The sequence below is a fragment of the Solanum tuberosum genome, unplaced genomic scaffold (assembly GCF_000226075.1).
Source record: "Solanum tuberosum cultivar DM 1-3 516 R44 unplaced genomic scaffold, SolTub_3.0 scf00091, whole genome shotgun sequence".
Classification (NCBI taxonomy): Eukaryota; Viridiplantae; Streptophyta; class Magnoliopsida; order Solanales; family Solanaceae; genus Solanum; species Solanum tuberosum.
Window position 1 is genome coordinate 558,663 of NW_006239016.1, and position 27,305 is coordinate 585,967.

Consider the following 27,305-nt stretch of genomic DNA (forward strand, 5'->3'; position numbering starts at 1 on the left):
CCACGCGGGGCCCTGCCCCCGCCCCATCCCCAAAAAAATGTAAAAAAAGGTTAAATTCTTTTATAGAAAAAAATTAATTTTTAAAAAAGTTTTTTTTACCACACACCCCTAATCACTTTTCTTTCTTTTATGAATGAACATTTTTGAATGGGTAAAATATGAGTATTAATCGTTTTTACCCATTTTTAAATGAGTTGGATACCCAACCCATTTAAAATGGGTAAATGGATACCCATATTTTGCCACCTCTAATTTCCACCATTAATCTTCATTGATTCTCTTACTTTTTTATCAAATTCAATGGCACGCATTCTCATCTCATGTCCTTCTGTAGAAGTAATTATTTTTTTAACACAGTTTTTAATTGTGGTTGAATCAATTATGTCATCACGGCGATCCCAATACTTCACAACAACCCCAATTTTAAGAATATCTATCACAAAAACTGCATTTTTTGCGATTAAATGATATATTATCGATTAAATAAAAATTAAATTGGTCCTTATAAGCTTAATTACCTCATTGGTTAAGTTGTCTGAAGCTTTTGTGAGAAGGTAGAGTTTCTTTATATTCATATTCGATTGAACTCGAAGTATCTTTTCCCAAGAACTATGTACATATCGTACATTTTGTATAAACAAATGAAATTAATTTAATTCCACCCTATAGTTTTACTTTCTTGTGAGTTGTGACATGCTTCCTCCGTCTCTATTTACTTGTCTATTTTTTGTTTAGCAAATCTATTAAGAAAATAATAGTTGACATAGCAATTATACCATTTTACCCCTTGATCATGAAAAAGATTGGTGAATTTGATGAAAAAATGATGGAATTCGAACTACCAACAAATAAGTCGTGGAGTTCAAAAAAATAAAGCAAAAAAGCTGACAAGGGGATTTTTTACACTTTTTTAAGTGTGAGATATTTATGTTTAAATTTTATTTTATGAGTATTAAAAAGAGATAGTTTAATTTTTAATATGTGACTATTTTTCAATTACGGACACTTAGTTATATGTGAACTTTATACATTACTGCAGAAATGGTAGCTTAATTGGGCTAATAGGCCCAGTTCCCTTCTCTATGTTAATGTTTGCGGAATTTAGCATATAGTCTGCCTCACTACCAAAAACTTATAAATGCAAATCTTCTACGATAATTTGAGTGAAAGACTTCTAAGTTAAAAAGAAACAATATTTTACTGTTAGATACCTTAATAAATTGATAGCTCTAAAATGTTTGATAGTAAAAATTTGTGTAGTGAAAATCAAAAGTTAAAAACAAATAATTAAGAGATAATCATAAAGTCAATATAATCTCATCGTCTAGACTAGATAAAAAGTAGCTTAGCTCGGCCTAAAAGTACTAGTAGTATTTACCAAACTAGCTAGAAGAGCGATTTCTTAAAACGTAAGTAAAAAAAAATGACACGTAATACGGAACGGCCATAAAAAATTAGGCAAAAGTTTTAATGTTACTAGAATTAGCTTCATCAAAGATAACTTGGACTCAAGTTAACCGTGTTTTATTATCTTAAGGTTTAGACGCTAAAATTTTCTTTGCTTGAGAGTTCAATATCTAATTAATGATATATATGCCTATTAATGTGTTAATATGCTTTCATTTTGTTAATAATCAGGTAAACGATCAACTAATAATCAGATATTTCTATCACATTAAATATATTCCTCTATTATCTAACTATCAATTAATTTTATATCACAATTCAGACTATACATTCATATTACTTTATATTCCATTAATATTCATTGACAACAAGAACCATGATTTTTTTTCCAAATATTAGATATTCGCATTGGAGTCTGATAAAATTTGAGTTTTGTCTCACATTGAAGGAAAACTAGAATGTGATAACTACATCTACTATATTATTCAATACAAATACAAAATTCATGCAAAAGTTATTGAATTCACGAAAAGACACATTATACCTGCTAAATCTACCCTTGATTGAAAACATATAGCGAGTACACATAAATTAAACAACCTTCTAATCAAAAGACTAAATTAAATCTTATAATTAAGTACATATATAAAAGCTTAAATATAATCCCTAAAACAGGTATTTCATAGATACAAGTAAATATTTCAGTAAAATTTAATAAAATAATTAACATATATATCTTATTATTTTTTAAAATTAATTTAAAATAAAAATTGTATTTTCAACAAATTTAATGAAAAAGAAATCATTTAAATTGGTTGACAAATGAAATAAAGTTAATTACAAGGAACTAATTAATTAGTACTTTAATTAAACAGATAAATATATGGAGAGAGTAGATCGAGATCGAAATCGAGATTGAGAGAGAGTGTACTCTTTGCAAGGAAACCAGTGGCACCGGTAATCAAAATAGTTTTGCCTTGGAACTGCTCAATTGTATACTACTATGAAAGTGCAACTTGTAATTGATGTATGGCCTCTTGCACAGTAGCATTTACATATAGCAAATGAAACATGTAACTAAGTCAAGTGGTTATTACTTATTATACTCCCTCTGTTCCATATTAGTTGATCATATTATTAAAAATAGTCGTTTCATATTAGTTAATTATCTTACTAAATCAAAAAAACATTAATTAAATTTGTCCGATATTACTTGAATTTATTTTCTAAGTGATTGAAAGTATAATATATATTTTGATAATGGAGGCTAAAATAACAGAAGAGAAAGTATACAGAGCAAAGAAATATAGTGTAGGGATAACCGCAATTATAATTACGTCTCTAAAAAAGAACAGATTATTTTGTCTTATGCTAAAATTAATCTATTTAACACATGTTTACGTTATTCTCTATCTTCTACTGTTTACGTTATTCTCTATCTTCTACCCTAGACGCCCACACACACGCACACGCACGCGCGCACACAACAAAACATTACATTGTATTTATAAGATATTTATAAAAAATTTAGTAACAATATAGGCAACTCAAAAAAATTAAATGGTCATATGTATATGCAGATATTATATAACCATGTATATATGATGTATAACTATATATCATAAATGTATATACATTCATATACATAGTTATATAATATTTATACATTGCATTAGTTCATCATCCTTAACAAATTGACCTTTTCAATAAAAACACGTAAATATTATATATAATTAAGTATCCTAAATTTAAATATTATTTCTAAACTTCATAAACATTTTGAAATTTATCAAATATGTCAGTGTAAAAATTGTTATTAGACAAGATTTCTTATTGATCAATTTAGACTATATATCAATATAACTTTTATGAGCTGAAATAATTCAATTAAAAGAAGTTGAGTTAATAAATAAAAGTGTCAATATTGCGCCAAACTTGAACAAATTAAACGAATTTGTCTAGGTCTGAAGGACTAATATTTCAAAGTTGTGGTCCATGAGTATATTCATTGCAAATCTTCTTTTCTAAATATATAGGCTAGTGAAATGAAACTTCTTCTATAATAAAGGAACTTAAAGAAGAAAAGAAAAACTAAACCTACTTCAAATTTTGAATTCATCTTTAAATTGCATGTAGCCATTAACTTAATGTTAAAAAGAAGTATAATAATGCTAAAAAAATACAATAGCCTTGTCCTTTACTATTAGATACCTTGATAAGTTGATACATTGCAAATTATAAAATCTAATACACAATATCTCTCAAATCTTTTTGTGTGTTGTATCAATGCATAATAGATACATTGTAAATTTCGGCTCATGTTTCTTCATCTTCAAGTACAGACTAACGAGGATATTCATGATGTATCTTCTCAAAAGTTTTGATAATTTTGAATAAAAATTGAAAGAATCTCCAATGAACTAGAAAAATAATTTTTCATCTCAATTTTTTTTCTATAACTTTGAATCAAAATTGAAAGGATCTTCGATGAACTGGGAGAAGAATTTTGGATCCGGCTCCTCTCCATTTTCCCCAAGTTCTAGCTTTGATTAATGCATATGGCATAGGTTAGATTTAATAACTCATATTTAATTAATTAAAATATATCTCTAACCATGATTTAGATAGTAAATATATATATTATTATATCAATTAAAAATATTGCTATTATTTCTCCCCCTTTCTCTTTGTTCCCTCCTAGTCCAATTGTTTCTCTCTTTTCTCCTTGTTCCGATCGGTAAAATCTTTAATCTCCATTTCAATCAATGACAGCAAAATAGAAAGAAAGTGTTTTTGACTCTCTTTCAATCAATTTTCGGTGTTTCTTTAATCTCCATTTTCAATCAATTTCCATCTCCATTTTTTAAATCTCTTTTCTCCCTATTCCTTCCAAAATAGAAAATGTTTACTATTCAGTGTCTAGTATGCTTGATTAAATTTGAATTCATATCGGAAAATATATTAGGAAATAAAACGCTCCCTAATAAAAATGACTTTATATCTGAAAAAATTTGAATTTCTGAAACCTCTGATTAAGAACGGAGGGATACTTACTATTTCCCGACAATCCTCATTGGTAACATGAAAGTGTTTGTTTTTTGGTTGAAAAAGGATGATTTTATATATATAAAGTCATAGACACCTATTGTATGAAGACTCCCACCAATAGCACTTTCTATTTTGTAAAATCTTTAATGTCCATTTTAATTCCCCTTTTCGGTGTTGCAAAATGACAGCAAAGAAAATTCTTCAGGGAATAGAGAGAAAAGAGAAAAATAATTGCAATAATAGGACTATTTTTAATTGATATAATAGTATATTTATTATCTAAATCATGGTTAGAGATATATTTTAATTAATTAAATCTCAGCCATTAAATCTAATGTATGCCATATGTCATTAATCAAAGCTAGAACTTGGAGAAAATGGAAACAAGGAAAATTGAGAGGAGCCGGATCCAAGAATTTTGAATCTCAAAAAAATTTCAAACAATTTTGAATAAAAATCGAGAGGATCTTCAAACAATTGTAAAGCAACGCTCGTCTCAATAATGTATCGGATCTCCAGATTTTCCTCAACTCATCGAGCTCCAAGTTGCAATGGCTGATTCAACATCCACGAAAGAAATATTTTGTCAAACAACTATTCATAACTCACCTCACTTTTTTAGATTTTTGAATGTCTCAACAAAATAGAGAAATTCACGATGTATCAACTCAATTTTTCAATGATTTTCAATCGAAATTGAAAAAACTTGACAATTTGAGAGAATAAATTTGAAATTTGAATTTTTTGAAGTTGTTATGTTTTGGGTGACAACAATGTACGTAACTGCGTGATTTACGGATTTGATATTTAATTTTACCTTTCTATTCCTTTTTAAGCGCAACAGAAAAGATTTTGTTCCCCTTTTTTAGCGCAACAGAAGGATTCTTCTTGTATCAGAATTAATTTATCCAGATGGTAACTTATGTATCCGGATGGTGATTTATGTATCCGAAAGGTACCAAATTTTAAGGGATTGTTATAATTAAAAAAAGAGTAGAAATATGATGTAATTTACTCTTTTACACTATGAGATTTATGTAAGTTATACAAAAATAAAGACTTTTGTTTTAGAGTTATTCATCTGGTAAGCATAAAACTTCAGATTGTAAAATGTTTTCACTGCATAAAAAAAAACTGGAATTGAAAGTCGGTTCGAATATAAAACCCAAATTAATATCACTTTTATTAACTTTAGACACGAAAATATTGCATAAAAAGTACAGAGAAATTAAAAGCTTAAGCATAATCCTCAGAAGAGGTACTTCACAGCACCAGGAATGTGAACATTCATAAAGTAATCCTCCCATTTGATGCAACGTGAGTCAAAATTAAGCACTTCATCCATGTTGATTTCCTTCATTCTCAATCTTAATTTTTCAGTATTAACCTCATCAAAACTGTAAAATAAGTAGATGCTTAACATTAATGATGTTGGTGTATCGATCAGTTATATATATAATTGGACAAATACACTTATTAGAAAGAGAGAGAGAAATTATAACGTACGTACACATATATACCTTCCAAAGAAAAACACGTAGGGTTCGTATAGTTCAGTCAGACGTATAGCCTTATATATCTTCTTTTTCATAAGTATATAGGTTTTGTCAAAGCAGCGATGACATGACACTTGATTCACAAACTTTAACATCTGAAGCATTTAAAAACATGGATCGAGTTAGCATTTGAAAAAAAAAAACACGATCAAGCTAAGTTCGTTCACGTACGTAGAATTTAAATTATCATAAAACACAAAGTACTTTTGCAACCTTTAACAGTGGCAAATAATGAGTTGAAATGTGTTTGCGATAACTAGCCATGCTGCTAAATGGACGCATAGGAGCCTTCACTTTGATAGTTTTCCCATCTTTATTAGTCCATGGATTTTTCGAGAAGTAGTGAAACAAGTAAAGCACGAAGTCTGAATTTTTTAGAGGATTGTTTAAAGATGAGCTGCTGTGATAAATAACTACTTCTTCAGAATGTTCATTTTCATGTGTTATAACCGCAGCAAGGATTGCGTTCACCACCATATCTCCTGGAATCTGTAAGTAATAAGAATTAATCGTCAGAGCAACGAGTACATTTAATTAAGGAGCGGTATATTTAATTTGATGCTCATGAGTAGAGAAAGAAAAATCACAGGTGTCAAAAGCCAAAAGAAATGAAAAACATAAAATTTATTTACCAAATCAAGTTTTGAGTAAGGATCACCATAGTAGAATTTCAGTGCACCTTTTCCATAAGCTAAAAGAAATGAATCCACTGTTCTGTTATTAGAAAAATAACATAAGTAAAAGAGGAGAATATATATGTAAAATGACGATTATAACACTTACTTCACTCCTTCAATCCATCCAGGAAATGGCTCTTTGTAGGTACTAGCGTATGATAACAATCTGTAGATTCTCCTTCAAATGTCCCAAAACCATCTCTCCCATTGCTTTTGTGAAAGAATATGTGTTTTTCCATCCATGTAACCTTGCCCTAATTAATTATTAAGATCAAATTTCATACCATATGTTATGTTAGGATATTGGTTGGAGAAGCCATCTTTAACGTCCTTTTAAGGCCTAACCCATTTAATAGAGTAAGTCTACTTATTGAATTTAATATTTGAATTTTAAATGAAACAAAATTTTTTGTATGTTCAGCATGCCTATTATGAAAGTGTTAATGAAAGAAATTGACTAGAAGTAGCGGATTTATGTTTTTTCTAACACCATATGCATTGTTGTAAATGCTACAAGTATATATTATTAATTTAATTTCTTTTTTATATATGACTTCATGAACATATATCTTGTAATAACCTTTGTAGGCCGAGTTCTTTCATAGCTATTGTCAATTCTTTTGCTGTCGCATTTTGAGCTCTAAGTTCCTTAAATTTGATTGCTATCACGCTCCTTTCTTTATCCATATCCAAATAAGAGTTTTTGTTGAGCGTCTCACCCATAACAAACAATTTTTCTGATAAAATTCCAGTTGATTTACCGCAAACATAAGCTGTATATAAAAAACAAGAGTTTATGTTTCATGCATCAATGATATATATTAAAATATTTGTATAAGAACGGAGATGAAAAATCATAAACTCACCGGTAGATACATGAAGAAGCATTTTTACTTTTTTACAACTCTTAGCAAACTTGAGGACATTCTTGGCCCCCACTACATTTATATTCATTGCAATATCATATCTATTCAAACAGAATTGAAATGAAAAATTAGCAAAAAAGAAAAGAAGTGTACAAATATTTTTTATAAATAAACTAGAAAAATATATTAATTTGTATATATATGTACCTCTCATCAAAGTTGGTGGTAGCAGCAGAGTTTATGATTATATCAATTTCTTTGAACATATGCTCTCTCAATTGAGAGTTTTTAATTCCCATATTTTTTTTTGAGATGTCACCTGAAATTGGTAGCACCTTGTCCTCCACCAGAGAGCTGAGATATATTGTACCCATCCTTTCCCTTATAACATTAAATAATCCAGACATTACAACCTGTGTGAATTAGGAGTGTTAAATGAGTGAGTTAAAAAGTAAAATAAAAAAAGAATGCTTGCAATTAAATGATCTATATTATCGATCAAATAAAAACTAAATGGAATCACAAACTAAATTGGTCCTTATAAGCTTAATTACCTCATTGGTAAAGCGTTGTCTAGCAGAGTTGTTGTCTGAAGCTCTTATGAGAAGGTAGAGTTTCTTCACATTTGGTTGAACTCGAAGTATCTTCTCCACAAGAACTATGTACATACGTACATTTTGTATAAACAAATGAAATTAAGTTAATTATAAGGAACTAATTAATTAGTACTTTAATTTAATTAAACAAATCGATATATGGAGATAGTAGATCGAGATCGAGAGAGAGTACTCTTTGCAAGGAAACCGGTAGCACCGTTAATCAAAATAGTCTTGCCGTGGAACTGCTCTATTGTACGTGATTCCATCACCTAAGTTTTTTTTTGTGTGTGGCTAATTTAGAAGACCAAAATTAAGTACTATGAAAGTACAACTTGTAATTGATGATGTATGGATCCTTGCAAAGTAGCACTTATATATAGCGGATAATGAAACATGTAAGGTAAGTGGTTATTATGATAAGTGTGGGAATCGAATCCTCACCAATAAGGTGAGAGTTCAGATAGCCAACTAACTGAGATATTAAAATTTCCCTGAGATGGCTACGTTTAGTGATACAATTTTCATTAAATTATTAATGAATTAACTATTTAGTATTATGGATATTATTATATTTTTTGTTACGATTTATTTTTAAAATAAAATATAACTTTGTGACAGACTTATACATCCAATTTTAGTCCATGTTCTATTTGTGACGGAAATTATGTGATATATATAAATATATATATAAATTGTATGAGTTCGGTGAATATAAGTTAAATCTAATATTGAGCTTAACTTATGTATGCGAAGAATATTAATTTTTTTTTATACTATCTAATTATTTTTATATATCCTATAATCCTAAGAGATAACATATCTTATATATTTGATAATGGAGGCAAAAATAACAGAAGAGAAATTCCAATACAAAAGGTTTACGGAGAAAAGAAATATAGTGTAGGGATAACCTCACTTACAATTACATCTCGAATTTTTTTTTTTGAATAAATTATTGTCTTTTGCTAAAATTATCCATTTAACACATGTTTACGTTACTATCTATCTTCTACCCTAGGTTCTATAAAGGGTGAGGGTATTCATTCCAATTTCCTCGAGAAAAATATTACATAATATATAAGGTATTTCTTAAAATTTGAATCACTGTCAAAAATATATATATATATATATATATATACTCTATTTATTCAATATTTATACATTACACCCCTCAACGAATTGATTTTCTCAATAAACACACATAAATATTATGTATAATTTATCCTAAACTTAAATACTATATTTAACCTTCATAAACGTTTTGAAATTTATCAAATATGTTAATGTAAAAATTGTTATCTGACAAAAAATGTCATTGCTCAATTTGAACCACATGTCAATATAACTTTTATAAGCTGAAGTGAGTCAAATTAAAAGAAGTTTGAGCTAATAAATAAAAGTGTCGTTAATGGGCCCAAACCTGAAAAAATTAAACTAATTTGTTTTTGCCACCTCTAAATTGATATATACTGTCTACATAGCTTATTTTGGGTTGGGAGGTCTAGATTTGAAGGACTAATATTTCAAAGTTGTGGTCCAAGTGGATATTCATTTGCAAATCTTTTTTCTAATTATGTGGGCTAGTAAAATGAAACTTCTTCTATAGTACAGGAACTTAAAAGAAGAAAAGAAAAACTAAATATACTTTCAAGTTTTGAATTCGTCTTTAAATCGTACATAGCCATTAATTAACTTAATGTTAAAAAAGAGAAGTATTATAATGTCAAAAAATATAATAACCTTGTCATGTACTGTTAGATACCTTGATAAGTTGATATCTCTAAAATGTTTGATATTAAAAGTTTGTGTAGCATGTGAGTGAAAATCAGAAGTTCAAAAATAAATAATTAAGAGATATTCATATAGCCAATTTCACCATCTAGTCTAGATAAAAAGTAGCTTAGTGTGGCCTAAAAGTACTAGTAGTATTTAGCAAACAAGCTAGAAGAGCGATTTCTTAAGATGTGAGTAAAAAAAAAAAAACATGACACGCAATAGGGACGGCCACCAAAAATTGGGGAAAAGTTTCAACGTTGCTAGAATTAGCTTCATCAAAGACAACTTAGACACAAATTAACCGCGTTTTATTATCTTAAGGTTTAGAAGCTAAAAAATTTATTTGCTTGAGAGTTCAATATCTAATTAATAATATGTATGCCTATAAATGTGTGAATGTGCTTTCATTTTGTTGTTAATCATGTTAACTATCAACTAATAATCAGATTTTCTATCACATTAAATATATTCCCTTATTATCTAACTATCAATTAAAAATCAGATTTTTATATCACAATCCAGACTATACATTCAGATTACTTTATATTCCATTAATATTCATTAACAACAAGAACCGTGTTTTGTTTTTCAAATATTCAGTATTCGCATTGGAGTCTGATAAAATTTGAGTTTGTGTCAAAAAGTCTCACATTGGAGGGAAACTTGAATGTGATATCTACAGTTACTATATTATTCAATACAAATACAAAATTCGTGTAAAAGTTATTGGGTTCACAAAAAGACACATTATACCTGCTAAATCTGCCCTTGATTGAAAACATATAGCGAGTACACATAAATTAAACAGCCTTCTAATCAAAGCGCTAAAGTAAATCTTATAATTAGGTACATATATAAAAGCTTAAATATAAGAATAAATTTTAGGTTTAGCAAACATAAAAATCATATTTGTATGATATAGCTATAGTTTGTATAATTGCGCTCCATAACAAACTTTATGTTTGCTATGGCTATTAATTAATATGTATATTTCGGTATACATATACAGAAGATCAATTGTATAATCTGTTTCGGTATACATATACAAAAGAATCAATTGTATAATTTATGTTTGTAGAAAGTGAGAAAGAGAGAAAGACAAAAGAAAATTGAGCAGGGAAAGATCTGTATTTGTATAATTATAAGTGTATAGGACGAAAATATATGTATTTGTATTTGTATATACAATTTTCTCTCGCTTTATACAAACACAAACTATACATTTGTGTTTGTATAGAGTGAGAGTGGCGAACGAGATCTGGGAGAGCGGTGATCGAGATTTTCTGGGGGAGAGAGGCGAACGAAAAGATCTGTATATATACATTTTTCTCTCACTTTATACAAACACAAACACATTTTATACATTTGTGTTTTTATTGTGTTTGTATAAAAGTGAGAGGGGCGAGGGAGAGATTGCCAGCGAGAAAACGAGAGTGGCAAACGAGAATTTCAGGGAGAGAGGCGAATGGCAACAGTTTGCTACGAGTTACAATTAAATCAAATTGTGGTTATAACATTTAATTTGAATTAATAGTTTGCTATTTTATACAATTTTTCCTACATATAATCCCTAAAACAAGTATTTCATAGATCCAAGTAAGTGTTTCAATAAAATAATTAAAATATATATCTTATTATTTTTTACAATTAATTTAAAATAAAAAGTGTGTTTCAACAAATCAACAAATTTAATGAAAACATTTAAATTGATTGACTTACTTTCTACGTGAAATATCAATAATTATAAAACAAAGTTGAGCAAGTTTCTCTGAAAATAACTCTTAGCAGGGTGACTTTCCGACTTTTATTAATTAGGGAGAGAAAGACTGGTTGATGATACAGCAGAAGCAGAAGCAGCTTGTAATCTATCTAGTAATATGAGCAATGAAAGAATCCATCTCCATTTGATGATCTCCACCATTCTTCATTGATTCTCTGACTTTTTTACCAAATTCAATGGCACGCATTCTCATCTCATCTCCTTCTGTAGAAGCCATTAATTTTTTAACACAGTTTTTAATTGTGGTTGAATCAATTATGTCATCACGACGATCCCAATGCTTCACAACAACTCCAATTTTAAGAACATCTGTCACAAAAACCGCATTTCTTGGCTGATCAAATTGCATAGGCCATGTCGCTATTGGCACTCCCATAGTAATGCTCTCCATGCACGAATTCCACCCACAGTGACTCATGAACCCACCAGTCGATGTATGTGCCAATATTTCCAATTGGGAATCTTTAACGATAATTCCCTTTTCTTTTACTCTGTTTTCATACCCTTTTGGGATTTGGACTTGTCCTTCTTCTTTCGTAGCATCTCTCACTACCCAAATGAACTTGTGCTGACTTTTCTCCAACCCGATCGCGATCTCTTTAATTTGTTCAGTAGATAGGCAGGTTGTTGTTCCGAAAGAAACAAGAATCACTGAATTTGGAGATTGTTTGTCTAGCCACTCTAAACATTCGTGATGAGTTATCCCTGATATAGTCACTGGATTGAATGGGCCAACAGCCCATTGCTTGTGAATTCTGAGTAACTTTGCAAGTGTCTCGAGATAAGGACCCTCGAGAACTTTGCAAGCATCATATAAGTTCCCGGAGCTGAATTTGTTACAACTGTGTTGTAACCGCAGATATTCTGCGAATTCAGGTGTGAAACTACTTTTGATAGTTGGAAGTCCTTCCGGAATATATGCACCAGATGGGAGTAAAAATTTCTTAGCCAATTTTGCAACGAATGAAGGGAGATGGAGGCGGTTTTTGATGGCATCCCAAAACAGAGAACTATAGCTAAAAACAGAGATAGCATGGAAACAATAGGCTTCCACAATTTTTACAGACGCCACGGCGTCTTGAACAGTGTAAGCCATCATGGAATCATAAATGACCACAACTCTACGAGTTGTGTTCGAAAGATTCTTGATAAATGCAGTCACAGGCTCGCGCAACGTTAAAGATGCATCGAGTACTGATACTATGAGTTTTGAGATATTTTTTTTTTATTAGAGGACATAAAAGAAGATGGGATTGGGAATTCCTGGAAATGAATGTAATTAGCAGCAGTGGCTAAATCCCAACCATGGATTCGAGCCTTAGCGTGAGTAATTTGCGTAGTAAAACCAAGATAATGAACTGGTATATTGTATGATGAAAAAAGACGAGAGAGATGGAGAAATTGATTGAGGTGTCCTTGAACTTGGAATGGAACCATAACTATAGCAATTTGGTCATGCTTTTTACAACAAGTAGCAATAAGAGAACTCATTTTCTTATACACTTGTTTTTGGCTTTAGAAATTATGTATACAGCCATAACAACAAAAAGACTTGCTTTTATATTGAACATGACAACAGTGAATCAGTACTCCCTTCGTCTCAAATTATTTGACGTATTTCTCTTTTACATATTTCTTAAGAAAACAGTAGACCGCCTCTATAGTTCATAGTTCAAAATAAGTGAATTATTCAAAGTTGAAAAAAGTTATTGAAATTTTGAGAGCGTGGAAAACATTTTTTTTTTCCCTTCTTTTTTCTTCCCTCTTTCTCTTTCACTTTCAACCACCATTCATCAAACCACCACCACATTAATTTGAAAAAATATTACAAAAACATAATAATGCACTGATTTTGAATAAAACAAAAAGAACCATACATTGAAAAAAATAAAATCATACTCATTTACAATTTTTTTTTTTCAAGACCTCAAAATTATCATCACCACCTCGACGGAAAAGATGGAGATACACCTGATCGTCACTCTCTTTCTCTCTCCCTCCCTCTCTTCCACCAAAACACATTTTATTTAAAATTAAAATTATCAGTTCTAAAAGGAAATATGAGAATTCATTGGAAAAAAATCAGATCAGAGACAGAGTCTCTCTCAAATTTTTCCGGCGAATGAAAAAATCATTCTTATGTACATATGATCAAATTACAAGTACTACTCCAATTCATTTTGTTGACATTAATTATAGGCTTCAATACTATCTATTCTTAACATTATTAATAATAATAAAAAAAACAAATACAAGATTCGCACAAAAATTATTAGATTTCCAAAAACACGCATTATATATGCTAATTCCGCCCCTGATTGAAAATATATGACGAGTACACATAAATTAAACAACCTTCTTAATTATCAAAGCGCTAAAGTAAATCTTATAATTAAGCATACATATAGAAAAAGCTTATATATAATCCCTAAAACAGGTATCTCACAGATCCAGGAATGTGAGTATTCATAAAGTAATCCTCCCAATTAATGCATCGTGGATCAAAATTAAGCACTTCATCCAAGTTGATTTCCTTCACTGTCATTCTTAATTTTTCAGTATTAACATCATCGAAGCTGAAAAAAATAATTGTTTAGCATTAATATTCTTGGATTATTAGTTATATGTAATGCTAAATATTGAACAAAATAAAAGTTACAACGTATGCATACCTTTCATAAAAAAACATGTAGGGTTCGTATAATTCAGATAGACGTATAGCCTTACACATCTTCATTTTCATATTTTCATATGTTTTATCAAATCGATGAAATGACACTAGGTTCACAAACTTTAGCATCTGAAACATTTTATAACATGAGTTAGCAATACAATTGAAAGACAACTTGAAAAAAATCTAAAGAATTTGATAATTACACTTTTAAAGTATTGTCAATTGTTCACATACTAGTTATATAAAGAGTATCAAGCTCCACATTAAGGTATGTAGCGATGATTTTTTCTTATACATATGACAAATCAAACGTTATATGACTTGTACAAAATTTTATTGTGCAATTATTTTTGTTAATAATAAACCAAATGATTAGTAAGGACAATACTAAATAAAAACCTTTAACAGCAGGGAATAATGAATTGAAATGTGTCTTCGAAAGCTTGATATATTGCTAAATAATATAGGCTTTGTCACTTTGATAGTTTTCCCATCTTTGTTAATCCATGGATTCTTTGTGAAGTAGTGAAACATGAAATGTTTTATATCTGAATTTCTTGGAGGGCCTCTTGAAGAAGAGCTGATGTGATAAATAAGCACTTGTTGAGAACATTGATTATTTTCATGTGCTAAAATCGCTGCAAAAATTGCGTTCACCACCAGATCACCTGGAATCTGTATAGCGTTTAGGCATATGTCAAATGTTTAATTGTCAGTTGAAATGTATAAAAGAAAAAGAGAATGCATCAACTTTAGGAGCTATTCATATATTTACTTTGGCCTTTATATTTTAAAGATGGAATTAAAAGGTAAAAAATAGCCTTAAAATAGACGTATAATCACCAAGTTGAAATTAATTATAAAGTAGGAAATTAAATAACTTGCCGTATCAAGTTTTGAGTCAGGATTACCATAGAAGAAATTCAAAACACCTTTTCCATAAGCCAAAATAAATGCATCCAATGTTCTGTTATTAGAAAATAATATAAGAAGGGATAAAGATATATCTATCTAAATTTAGCAAAAAAAAAAAAAAAAAAACGATAACACGATTTAATTAGTTTAATTATGTTTTTAACAACCTAAATCAAAAAGTAATATTATATTGTGTCTATAAGTATTTACTTACCTTACACCTTCAATCCATCCCGGAAATGGTTCTTTATAGGTACTAGTTATAATCGTTGGACGTATGATAACAAGCTGTAAATTCTCCTTCAAGTGTCCCAAAATCATCTCTCCCATTGCTTTTGTGAAGCTATATGTGTATAGCCATCCATGTAACTTTGCCCTAATTAACGATCCATTATTTCGAGTAAGTTGTATGCTAATATTTTCAATTTTACAAGAATAATGAACTTAAGAATTTGTTGCACTTCCTTTGTTGAATTTATCTCATATATATATCATCTAGGAGTAATAACCTTTGAATGCCAAGTTCTTTCATGGCTGTCGTAACTTCCTTTGGTGTTGCATTTTGAGTTTCAAGTTCCTTTAATTTATTTGCTATCACTCTCCTTTCCACATCCATATCCAAATAAGAGTTTTCGTTGAATGTTTCACCCATAACTAATGGTTTTTCACGTACAATTTCTGTTGTTTTGCTGCAAACATAAGCTGTATATAAAATAAAGAATTTAAATTTTATGTATTAATAATATTTTTTTTTTAAAAATGTCAGATAATGATTAATTCGATAAAATTGATATCATGCAAAAAAATTTATAATGCTAGTATATATTTGATAAATTGGGGCAGCAAAATTAGCCCATCAAAACAAGGCCAGCTGCACAATTCGTTTAAGTTTGGGCAGGTTAGTAATCTCCTATTTATTAAGTAATTCAATTCATTTTCACATGTTTAATTTAATCAATCTAAAATTGATAACCAAATTGACTAAACAGTACTATTAACTTACCGGTAGATACGTGAAGAAGCATTTTCACTTTTGTACAATTCTTTGCAAACTTGAGAACATTCATGGCACCCACCACATTGACATTCATTGCAATATCATATCTATTTAAACAAAATTTAAATGAAATATTAGAGAAAATAAAATTATCTTAATTAATTTATTTTTTTTAAAAAGAAACTTGAAAACTATATTAACAATTTTATATTTGTACCTTTCATCAAAGGTTGCAGCTGAGTTTATGATTATATCAATTTCTTTGTACATCTCGTTTCTCAATTGAGAATTTATAATTCCCATATCTTCTTGTGAAATGTCACCTGAAATTGCAAACACTTTCTCCTCCACGAGAGAGCAAAAGTATACACTACCCATTTTTTCCCTTATACTATTGAATAATTCAGACATCATGACCTATACGTACGTGTGAGTTTAATTTCTATTCACTATCAATATCGATGTAAAATATATTTATACAATCAAATATAATTTAAAAGAAACTCATCTTAATTACCTCATTAGTGAAGCGTTTTCTGGCAGAGTTGTAGTCAGAAGCTCTAATGAGAAGGTAGACTTTCTTCACATTTGGTTGAATACGAAATATCTTCTCCACAAGAACTGCATATGTCAATATTATCAAAACAAATGCAAATTTAGTTAATTCCCAGGAATTAAGTAATTAGTACTTTAATTAAACAGATTTTATATAACAAGAGAGAAGAGAGAGTACGCTTTGAAAGGAAACTGGTAGCACCGGTAATCAAAATAGTCTTGCCTTGGAACTGCTCAATTGTACGTGATTCCATTAGGGAGATTTAACTATTTTTGGCTAATTCAGATGACTACAATTTCGTTCTATGAAAGTGCAACTTGTAATTGATGTATGGATTTTTGTACTTATTATATAGGCGGAACCATGTCAGCTTCATGAAGTTAATATCAATTTTCTCTTAGACACTTGAATTAATTTGTGTCCTTTTGACATTTTTTACACAATTAATTGTTCACGTGTTTTTCACTCATGCAAGACACGTAGAAGCCTCTTTTTTTTCCGTCATAAAATGAAAGCTATAAATATAACAAAAAGAGGAATTCTTGTACAAAAGGTTTATAGAGCAAAGAGATATTAAGGATTTCGAGAGGATGCAATGCACTATTACCGAAAGTGCTAGCAACAACCACTTAGAAAGGTATTATTCAATTTTAAAAAGAAAAAAAGAGAAGAAGATAAATATATAAGATTTAAGTTTCTAATCTCATAACACTACTATATATAATCTCGGAAGAGAAGCATGAATTCACGTGAACTCGTGAAACCCCGGGTTTGTCAATGCTTGAACTGATTGATCTAAGTGAGCTACGAGGTTAGTCTTCTAGGATCAACTTGCTTCAAAGTGTGCCCATTAATTATTTGTTAATTTTAGGAATGATCCTATCAGTGATTATGTACTAGGCTTATCTAATGAATTGAGTCTTCCAAGAAATACACCCCTGATTGTTGGGACAGCCTCAGAATTTGGCTAGAAATTTAAAAAGTCTATAATATCCTTTTTATTTTAAAATAAATTGATCTTTTTTTCCATTAATTAAAAGGTATTAGAGTTAAAAGGGTAAAAATGTTCAAAAATGTAAAATAAAATAATGTGAAATATATTATTTTACCATTCTGGTAAAAAAAAAATCCCAGTTACAATTAGTCTCGAAAAAAAATTGAACACAAATATACCTCTTCCTTTATCTTATGCTAATATTAATCCATTTAATGCAGGTTTACGTTGATATCTATCTACTTACCTAGGTTCTACATACTAGAAATCATAGACATATTTTTTTTTTTGGGTCCATACTCCGATCCATAGATACACAAATATTCAGATGTATCTGCTATATATAATAAGATTACAATTATTTTGAATTCAATTCTCTTGACTTTAAACTTTGATTCGGTTATAGCTATTAAATAGCCTGATCTTCTCGATAAATACGGAGGAGAAACAATTCTAACAAGTAACAACCAAATAGCCTCAATGAGAGGACCCGACAAATTGAATAGAAGAAAATGATTTTTCTTCGATTGAATATGGTATGTATGAACCCAAATTAAACTGACAACGCACAAAGCACTATTTGATATAAGAGGTATTAAAAGAGCGGATTAGATTGTGTTTGAACGGACTAAAATAAACTAAATTAATAAATTATATGTTATTGATTTTTCAAAAGTTAGTTGAACTGAAATGAATCGAATCGAAATGAGCTACCATGCAAATCATAAATCATGTGTACAAACAATAGCCTATGATTGATATCCTTAAAATGTTGTACTGTCAGATTACTTGTGAAGTAGGTATCCATAAAAAGTTTGATAGTAAAAGTAGTGAAAATCAAAAGCTAAGAAATAAATAAGGAAGAGAAATTCATATAGCTAATTTCACCATCTAGTCTAGATAAAGAGTAGCTTAGCATGGCCTAAACATATTTTGGCCAAACCCTTAGCTAACCAAACCTATAATACATAAAAGAATAGTAATAAATTAGAAACGTGGAATATATAATAATTGCTTGGCCAAACTTCTCAATAATGAGAAGTATTTACTTTCAAAAAAAGTACTTTTTTTTAGAGCTGATTAGGGTGTTTGGTTATACTTTATAAAATATAGTAAAAACAATTGTTCAATTCTTAAGCAAAAGCTAAAAAAAGTAAAATAGATTCTCCTAAAAATAAGTGCTTTTGATTTTTTTTTCAAGACAAGAATACTAATTATGAGATTGATTAATAAAGCCTTGTCTTCAATTCTGTGAATGAAAATTCTTATTAATTTCATTTGCCTGTTTTTTTGTGGAATATGTATTTTTAGTTGCAAGTATTTACTCCCAAAGAATATGGTGTTTGACTTTTTCTTAATTAGAGATTTCGAATTCGAGTCCGAAAAAATTCTTGAAAAGAAGTGTTTCCCTCCTTCAATGTAGATACCGGAAAGAAGAAAAAAAAGTAGCAATTTATATTCCAAAATCTCTTCTTACCGCCCAAGTTGACTTGGGCTGCAATGTGAAGTGTTAATTGATCCAACTGAAATGTTCATAAATTTGCCCATTAATAACTTTATTTCTGGTCCAATCCAACTGGTTTCACACTCAACTGGGCTCAGAGGCTCAATGACCTTACCATAAATCAGAAAAAAAAGCACTCATGCCAATTGACTTCCTTTTCACTTTTTCAGTTAAAATTTAATGTAAAACATAAGCTTAAATAAGATCCCTAGAACAAGTACTTCACAACTCCAGGAATGTGAATATTCATTAAGTAATCTTCCCATTTGATACAACGAGGGTCAAAATTGAGCACTTCATCCATGTTTATTTCCTTCATTCTCAATCTTAATTTTTCAGTATTAACATCATCGAAGCTGTAAAATATGTGTTTAATTAGCATTAATATCGAAGAGTCAAAAGAGAGAACATGTTACTTAATAGTGTAATAATCATACATACCTTCCATAGAAAAACACGTAGGGTTCGTACAATTGAGATAAACGTATAGCCGTATTCATCTTCCTTTCCATATTCTTATACGTTTTGTCAAAGAAATGACATGACACTATATTCACAAACTTTAACATCTGAATTCGCATTTAAACACATGACATAATTAGTATTATTAATGAAATCGTGTGTATATATATTGCAAAGTCTAATTTTTCAAAAAAAATATTACTAACCTTTAACAGTGGCAAATAATGAATTGAAATGTGTTTGCGGAAGCTATCGATGCTGCTAAATGGACGCAATGGAGTTTCCACTTTGATAGTTTTCCCATCTTTATTCGCCCATGGATTTTTCGTGAAGTAGTGAAATGTGGAAGACATTATATCTGAATTTTTTAGAGGGCCATCTCTTGAAGAAGAGCTGATGTGGTAAATAACTACATCTTCAGAATATTGATTTTCATGTGCTATAATCGCGGCAACGATTGAATTCACCACCATGTCACCTGGAATCTGTATGTAATATAAGAAGAAAAAAAAAAAGAAGAATCAAAGCCAATGTACTATTGCAATGTGGTATGTCATGTCCCGTCACGATCTTGAAAAATTAGTGAGTAAGTTGTCAAGTATCGCACGAAATTTTAGTGAGACTCTAAATTCGTGACAGGTAGCTAGTGGGAAAAATTAGAAGATGTATTTGATGCTCGTGATGGAAGGTTTCCAGGAGATGGACTAACAGACTTCTAGACTAGCAAGTTTTTGAAAAAGAGTGTTATGACGCCTTATAAAAATTCTACACTGTAAAATGGAGAGGAAAACATAAAAATTACTTACCACATCAAGTTTTGAGTCAGGATCACCATAGTAGAATTTCAGTACACCTTTTCCATAAGCAACAATAAATGAATCCACTGTTCTGTTATAATTACAAAATACTAGTATAATATTTATGTAAGAGACAAGCTAATGATATACAATGATGAAGAAACACTTTATAATTTGCTTGATTATATAATCAACAATCTAAAACAAACAATATGATTGTATCCACTATAGTATTCAGTTACCTCACTCCTTCAATCCATCCGGGGAATGGCTCTTTGTAGGTACTAGTTATAATCGTTGGACGTATGATAACAACCTGTGAATTCTCCTTCAAATGTCCCAAAATCATCTCTCCCATTGCTTTTGTAAAGCTATATATGTTTGGCCATCCATGTAATCTTGCCCTAGTTATTTCAATTAAGATTTTATATCAATGTTGTGAATTGATGATAAGAATAATAAAAACATCAGAATTTGTTCGAGAACTAGTATATATATAGCATATTGTAATGACCTTTGCATGCCAAGTTCTTTCATGGCTATTGTAACTTCCTTTGGTGTCGCATTTAGGGTTTCAAGTTCCTTTAATTTGTTTGCTATCACGCCTCGTTCCACATCAATATCCAAATAAGTATTTTCACTAAGTGTCTCACCCATATCAAATGGTTTTTCTGGTAAAATTCCTATCGCTTTACCACAAACATAAGCTATAAAAAAGAGAGTAAGTTTTTATGCAACAACAATATATAATATAATCATATCACTTATAAAATAATTATATCTAAATTAATAATTATTATATGAATTAATAGATATAAAAATTAAAGATCCTATTAATTATATTTAAAGTCACTTTATAAAATTCAACTTTAGACCAACTATTCTATTAAACCGGAGATAAATAATAAGCAAATTGATAGTTATTAATTATATTACTCACCGGTAGACACATGAAGAAGCATCTTTAATTTTATACAACTCTTGGCAAATTTAAGGACATTCATGGCACCAACCACGTTGACATTCATTGCAATATCGTATCTATTCAAATAAAATATAAATGAAAAATTAGATGAAAAAAATTGTAAAAAAATTATTTTAAATTCATCTTAGTATATATACCTCTCATAAAAATTGGTCACTGCAGCTGAGTTTATTATTATATCTATTTCTTTGTGCATTTCCTCTCTTAATTCGGAGTTTTTAATTCCCAAATTTTCGTATGAAATATCACCTGAAATTGCAAACACTTTTTCCTTCATGAGAGATTTGAGGTTTTCACTACCAATCTTTTCCCTTGCAACATTGAATAATTCAGACATCATGACCTGTGTAAATTAGGAATGTCAAATAAACGAATTGAGTTGAATATAAACATATTAATATGAGTTGGTCAGTTAACATAAATAATTAATGAGTCTGAACCATTGGATCATCTAGTTTGCAAAACATGTGCAAAATGTATAGGTTATGTATATACTTTATACCCATATAATAAATACTACAACTTTTCCATTAATTAATGAGTGTGTTACTTGAGCAGTTGAGCTGAGTTAAAACGGACAAAATAATAAGTCATAACCTAATTTGTCCATCTCTTACCATATATTTTTTGATAATCTTATAATTTGTTTAATTAGTAAACCAGACTAATAAAGCTTTTCGCCTTTTTAGTGATTATATATAACAAATCAAATTAGTAAATTTGATTAAAAATATTTTAAATTTATTCATAAACTCATAGTCATCAACAATAAAATTATTTGACTTTTCAAATTAAAATAGTGTCGTGTAAAATGAGACAAAAGGAATAATGTTTATACTAGTAAAAAAGAAAAGTTCATTCGATATTTACTTTAAGGTCCAAACTAATTTGATTTTGTGTCTGCTTGTCCGGTAAAACTATTAATGGGGAAAGGCATTTTTATTGAATTTTTAAATTCTCATAACTCGAATACGAGACACTATCTATTCGATCACAATTTTTGACGGTTACTTTTAGTTTTGCTCAAACATCAATATCTACTCCTTTAGCCTAAAAGTACTCCTATGGTTTATTGTAATTGCATGCATAACATTGACATGTATAGCACATTTAAATGAAGTTGTTCTTACCTCACGAGTGAAGCGTTCTTTGGCAGAGTTGTTGTTGGGAGCTCTAATGAGAAGGTATAGTTTTCTCACATTTGATTGAACACGAAGTATCTTCTCCATAACAACTACGTAAGTACATTTTATCAAAAACAAATGCCATGTTAATTAGTAGTTCGAAAGAATCAATATTGTATCCTTTGTTTTATTTTACTTGATCCTTATATTAAAAATAGATATGACATTTTACACTTAAAAGAAATATGTCAGAAAATATGAAATAACGAAAAGAATATTTTAGTTGAAAGAGAAAGAAAGTACGCTTTGCGAGGAAACCGGTAGCACCGGTAATCAAAATAGTCTTGCCTTCCATGAACTCCTCAATCAATTTATTTAGTTTCTATACTATATATGAATGAAAGTGTTACTTGTACTTGATAATATGGATCTTTGAACTTGTTATATAGAGGAAGTTGAGCATTCCAAGGAAAGGTAAGTGGAGTACGTTATTATTACCAGAAGAAGAAAAAAATGACACAAATTTATCAATTGGAATAATTGTGATGGATAAATTTATGGAAAAATTACTTAAATACACAACACTTCTTTACCTATTCTCAATATTTCCCTACTCTTTTACTAAAATACAAAAATCCCTTATTTTCCCCCAACAACTTAACCGGATACTTTATTAGTTTACAATATTTCCTAATTGATTTGTGATGATATTATGATCGAATTTATTAATGTCAGTAAAATTTGCAACAGACTTTAATTATATGTCAGTCATGAAAATGACAGTATATATCACAATTCTATATTTTATATAAAATAATTAATCAACTATTATTGATAAATGGGTGTGTTAAGATGATCAAATGTGACAAGTAAAAGCCAACGGAAAAATATGTGTTATACTTATATACTAAAATGACAGTTATGTTGAATTCAAATTTCATTTGATTTTAAACTTTGATTCACCCTAGCCTAAGTGTTTAAGCCACCTCATTAATTACTTTAATTTGCTTCTTTAACACGTCTTTTTATATTATTACCTAGGCAATACCACCCTTGTTACTGTGTTTAGTCATGTGACTCAGCTGATTACTAGAGTTTAATTATTTCCATACCCTTTGGGGTGTCTTGGTGGTTTGGATTTGATATTTTTCTTGTTGAAGGTTCAAGTTTGAAATTCTTTGTCAGAGAAAGCATATCGATCACAAAAAAAATTATTTCTTTATCTCAGATAAACATATCGATCACTTTAGCTTCAAAAAATTGTTCTAAAATAATTATCAGTATTTTAGGAGATCGAGATTAAAAATGTTAATTATTTTTATACCGTTAATTGCATAATATTTAAGATGAAGAATTTAGTTTATTTTTAGAAATAATTTCTGGTGGATTAACCCCACACACATTTTTGTTAGGAGGTCTAAAATTTGAAGGGTTAATTTTTCAAGGATGCGGTCCATGTGGATATTATGTCATTGCCTAATTTTTTTCTCTAAAAATTTATTGGGTAGTGAAATATTAAGCTACGCAATAAAAGAATTTATTTGTGTCAAGATTATGTGATATATTTTGAGCAAGTGCATATTTTAAGGAAAGAAAAAAAAATAAAAAATAACTCAAGTTTTTGTTTGTACTATTAATGTTACTTGATAAGTTTATATCTCTAAAATGTGTGACATTAATATTTAAGTTCCAACTCTTCTTTTTCTCTTTTACAAGTTTTTAGCTTTCAAATAAAAAAGTTCATGGCAGATGATAAAAAAATAAACCAAAAGTTAAGAAATAAAGAAGAAAAGAAGAGAAATTCAAGACTCGTATATATTATGACCATCTAGTCTAAGACAGAGTAGTTTGGCGTGGCCTAAAAGTATTTTGGCCAAACCGTAGCTCCAGCCAAACTTTCATTACACAAAATGAACAAAAGATTCAAATAGTTGTATACTTACCCTTCCAAAAAGTCAAAAAGTATTTATTTTTCTAAAATAGTAATATATATATTTGTATTAGAGAATCAAAATAGGAAAAATTACTTAAATACACATCTTATTTTTCATAATATCTAAAATTTGCTATCATTTAAAAAAAAATCAAAAATCCTCTATCGGATACATCACTCTTCTCTCGTTGATACATCCCTATCCTCTTCTCGGATACATCCATCCCCTCTCTGATACATTTCTCACTTATGTGTCCAGATGTATCCGGATGTCCTATCCCCTCTCTGATACATCCTTACCTATGGATCCGTATGTATGCTGATATATCCGGATGTCCTATCCCTTCTCTGATACATCCCTCACCTATGTATCCAGATGTCCATTGATGTATCTGAAAGTCCAATGATGTATCCGAAATTCATAAATTTTAAAGAATTTTTGTAATTTGAAAAAGAGTAGGAAAATAATGCAGTTAGCTCTTAACACTATGAGATTTATATAAATTATACATATAAATATCCGATCATATTTTTGTATGATAGCGCAAATTATTTTTTAGCTTTCAACAAAAGCTAATTATAAATTTATTTTAAAATGGATTATTTCAAAAACAAAATCAGAGCAATAATACTGATCAATATTAACCAATCAGGAACGACTCATCAAATTTGATGACCTTAAGTCAAATATATTAAAATTTCCTTAAAACTTTTTTATAAAATTCAAATGATAACAAGGCACAAATTTAGTGACGAGAGTGCAACATATAATGTATGAATTGGACATGTAGTACAATATTAAACTCTCCTATAAAAAAAATGATATGCAAGTACAAAACCTTAGAGAAAAGAACTCATTATCGACATAGTTTTGAGTTTTACCATATAAATATTTCTTTCTTTAAAATAAACACACAATTAAAAAGTTTTGATTTCTTAAGTCATTCACGGCCCCTTAAAGTTGTCCGCATAATTCACTTAGACACCTTAACTACGACTTGTACCTATTGAACACTTAAACTATTCAAAACATTTACCTATTAAACACAAAATGCTTATGTGACAAAATAAGTGTGGCTCACTCTGGTTGGGCGCGTGAGTAGATTCCAGATTTTTATAAAAAATATTTTTTTGATAAATTTGTCTTTTTTTGACACATGGCATACAATAACTAAAAGAATAATAATTTAATTGAATAATAATCTTAATTTTTTTTTAAAAACCCACCCCACACTTAAGTGTCTAAGTGAATTACGCGGACAACTTTAAGGGGCCGTGGATGACTTAAGCCTTTCTAATATCAATAAAATATGACAAAAAGAAATAGTTGATCCAAAATTTTGTAATGCTTTTACAAATTTATATTTAGTTTTATATTATTTTGTATTAACGTATGAAAAAATTGAAAATAGCCCACATAAAAGGTCTTTCCAAGAGCCTTTAAAAAAAAAAAATTAAATTTGGACCCTTAAAGACAATTAAGTAATGTCTTTAACATTGATATATTACTAAGTAGGCGTTTGGCCATGCGATACCATATCACGATATGGTATTGTGAGATGGAATCAGCGTTTGGACATGCGATTTTATGCTGATTCCATATCATGAGAGGTGATACCATATTCTCCAAAAACCATGATATGGAATTATATGGTGATTCCATATCATGATTTGAGATATTTTAATATAATAATTGATCCATGAGTTTATATTTTGTTAAAACAGCCCCACATTTATATCTACTAACCATTTGTTTCATATGTAAATAAAATTTATAATCATTTTGTTAAAACAACTCCACATTTATATCTACTAACCATTTGTTTCATATGTAAATAAAATTTATAATCACATCATTACTTTTTAAATTTTATTATTCTCACCGACATAAAATTTATTATTCTCACCAACATATAGTCACTTTAACTCACACCTCACGATTGTGAAACTTTTCAACATTCACTTGAAACAATTAACCGGCATGTTAAAATAGTTGCCGAGGCAATTAGCAAGATGGCACGAACATTTATACAACCAAAAAATATGACTAGTGTACATTCCAAAATTCGACATAATGCTCGATTTTGGCCTTGATTTAAGGTAAAATTTCAATCACATTAATAAATTTATTTTGTGGCCTTAATAAGTGAACATTTATATTTTATGTGTAAGTTATTAGTATTTAGTTACATATTTCCTATCGACTTTGTTTAAAGAGATAATATTTATTTTATGACTTTGTATTGTCTTGGAAGCACTTTTTTTATTACTCTTACAAACATTATTTTTATGAAAGTGCATTCTATAATGCTTCCAATTTATTTTATGTTCACTAAACTAATATTGATGTATTTTTTATTTGATAGGATTGTGTTGGTGCGATTGATGGAACATATATAGAAAGGGAGGTTCCTAAAGCGGTGCAATAAGCATATCGTAATCGCAAAGGAAGAACATAACAAAATGTCTTTTGTGCTTGTGATTTTTATATGCAATTTACTTTGTTGCTGCTGGTTGGGAAGGTACTGCACATGATAGTAAATTACTTGAGAATGCACTTGTTGAACCAACGTCACAATTTCCATTTCCGCCACATGGTAACTTTAAATTACATCCTTAGAATAAATATTATTTATTTACACAAAGTTGTCTCAT

General features: G+C 29.4%; 3 protein-coding genes and 1 pseudogene across 5 annotated transcripts; all 4 read right to left on the reverse strand.

Moving 5' to 3' along the window:
* Positions 1-5,688: 5,688 nt before the first annotated feature.
* Positions 5,689-8,222, reverse strand: LOC102583293 (probable fatty acyl-CoA reductase 4; annotated as a pseudogene).
* Positions 8,223-11,785: 3,563 nt separating this feature from the next.
* LOC102583618 (zeatin O-glucosyltransferase-like) lies at positions 11,786-12,805 on the reverse strand. The gene has a single exon (XM_006347194.2). It carries the CDS (start codon positions 12,803-12,805, stop codon positions 11,795-11,797), a length of 1,011 nt encoding a protein of 336 aa, XP_006347256.1. The 3' UTR covers positions 11,786-11,794.
* A 1,217-nt stretch (positions 12,806-14,022) lies between these two features.
* On the reverse strand, positions 14,023-17,231 carry LOC102583956 (probable fatty acyl-CoA reductase 5). Of its 3 annotated transcripts, none has more exons than XM_015308708.1 (10): positions 17,029-17,231; positions 16,813-16,916; positions 16,513-16,712; positions 16,302-16,402; positions 15,808-16,000; positions 15,513-15,674; positions 15,295-15,315; positions 14,783-15,058; positions 14,382-14,509; positions 14,023-14,285 (listed from the first exon to the last, which is right to left on the reverse strand). In XM_015308708.1, coding segments are annotated over exons 1-8 (858 nt in total). In that variant the 5' UTR covers positions 17,105-17,231; the 3' UTR covers positions 14,023-14,285; positions 14,382-14,509; positions 14,783-15,057. The 3 variants fall into 3 exon arrangements, with proteins under 3 accessions (XP_015164194.1, XP_015164192.1, XP_015164193.1); XM_015308706.1 differs by having other exon boundaries at positions 15,295-15,350; XM_015308707.1 differs by lacking the exons at positions 14,023-14,285; positions 14,382-14,509; positions 14,783-15,058 and having other exon boundaries at positions 15,269-15,315; positions 17,029-17,230.
* A 2,326-nt stretch (positions 17,232-19,557) lies between these two features.
* Positions 19,558-27,235, reverse strand: LOC102584272 (fatty acyl-CoA reductase 3-like). Its single transcript, XM_006347196.1, has 11 exons — positions 27,197-27,235; positions 23,021-23,099; positions 22,724-22,827; positions 21,731-21,936; positions 21,549-21,649; positions 21,123-21,315; positions 20,851-21,012; positions 20,618-20,699; positions 20,018-20,296; positions 19,791-19,918; positions 19,558-19,705 (listed from the first exon to the last, which is right to left on the reverse strand). The coding sequence occupies exons 1-11, from the start codon at positions 27,233-27,235 to the stop codon at positions 19,558-19,560; spliced, it is 1,521 nt and encodes a 506-aa protein (XP_006347258.1).
* Positions 27,236-27,305: the final 70 nt, after the last annotated feature.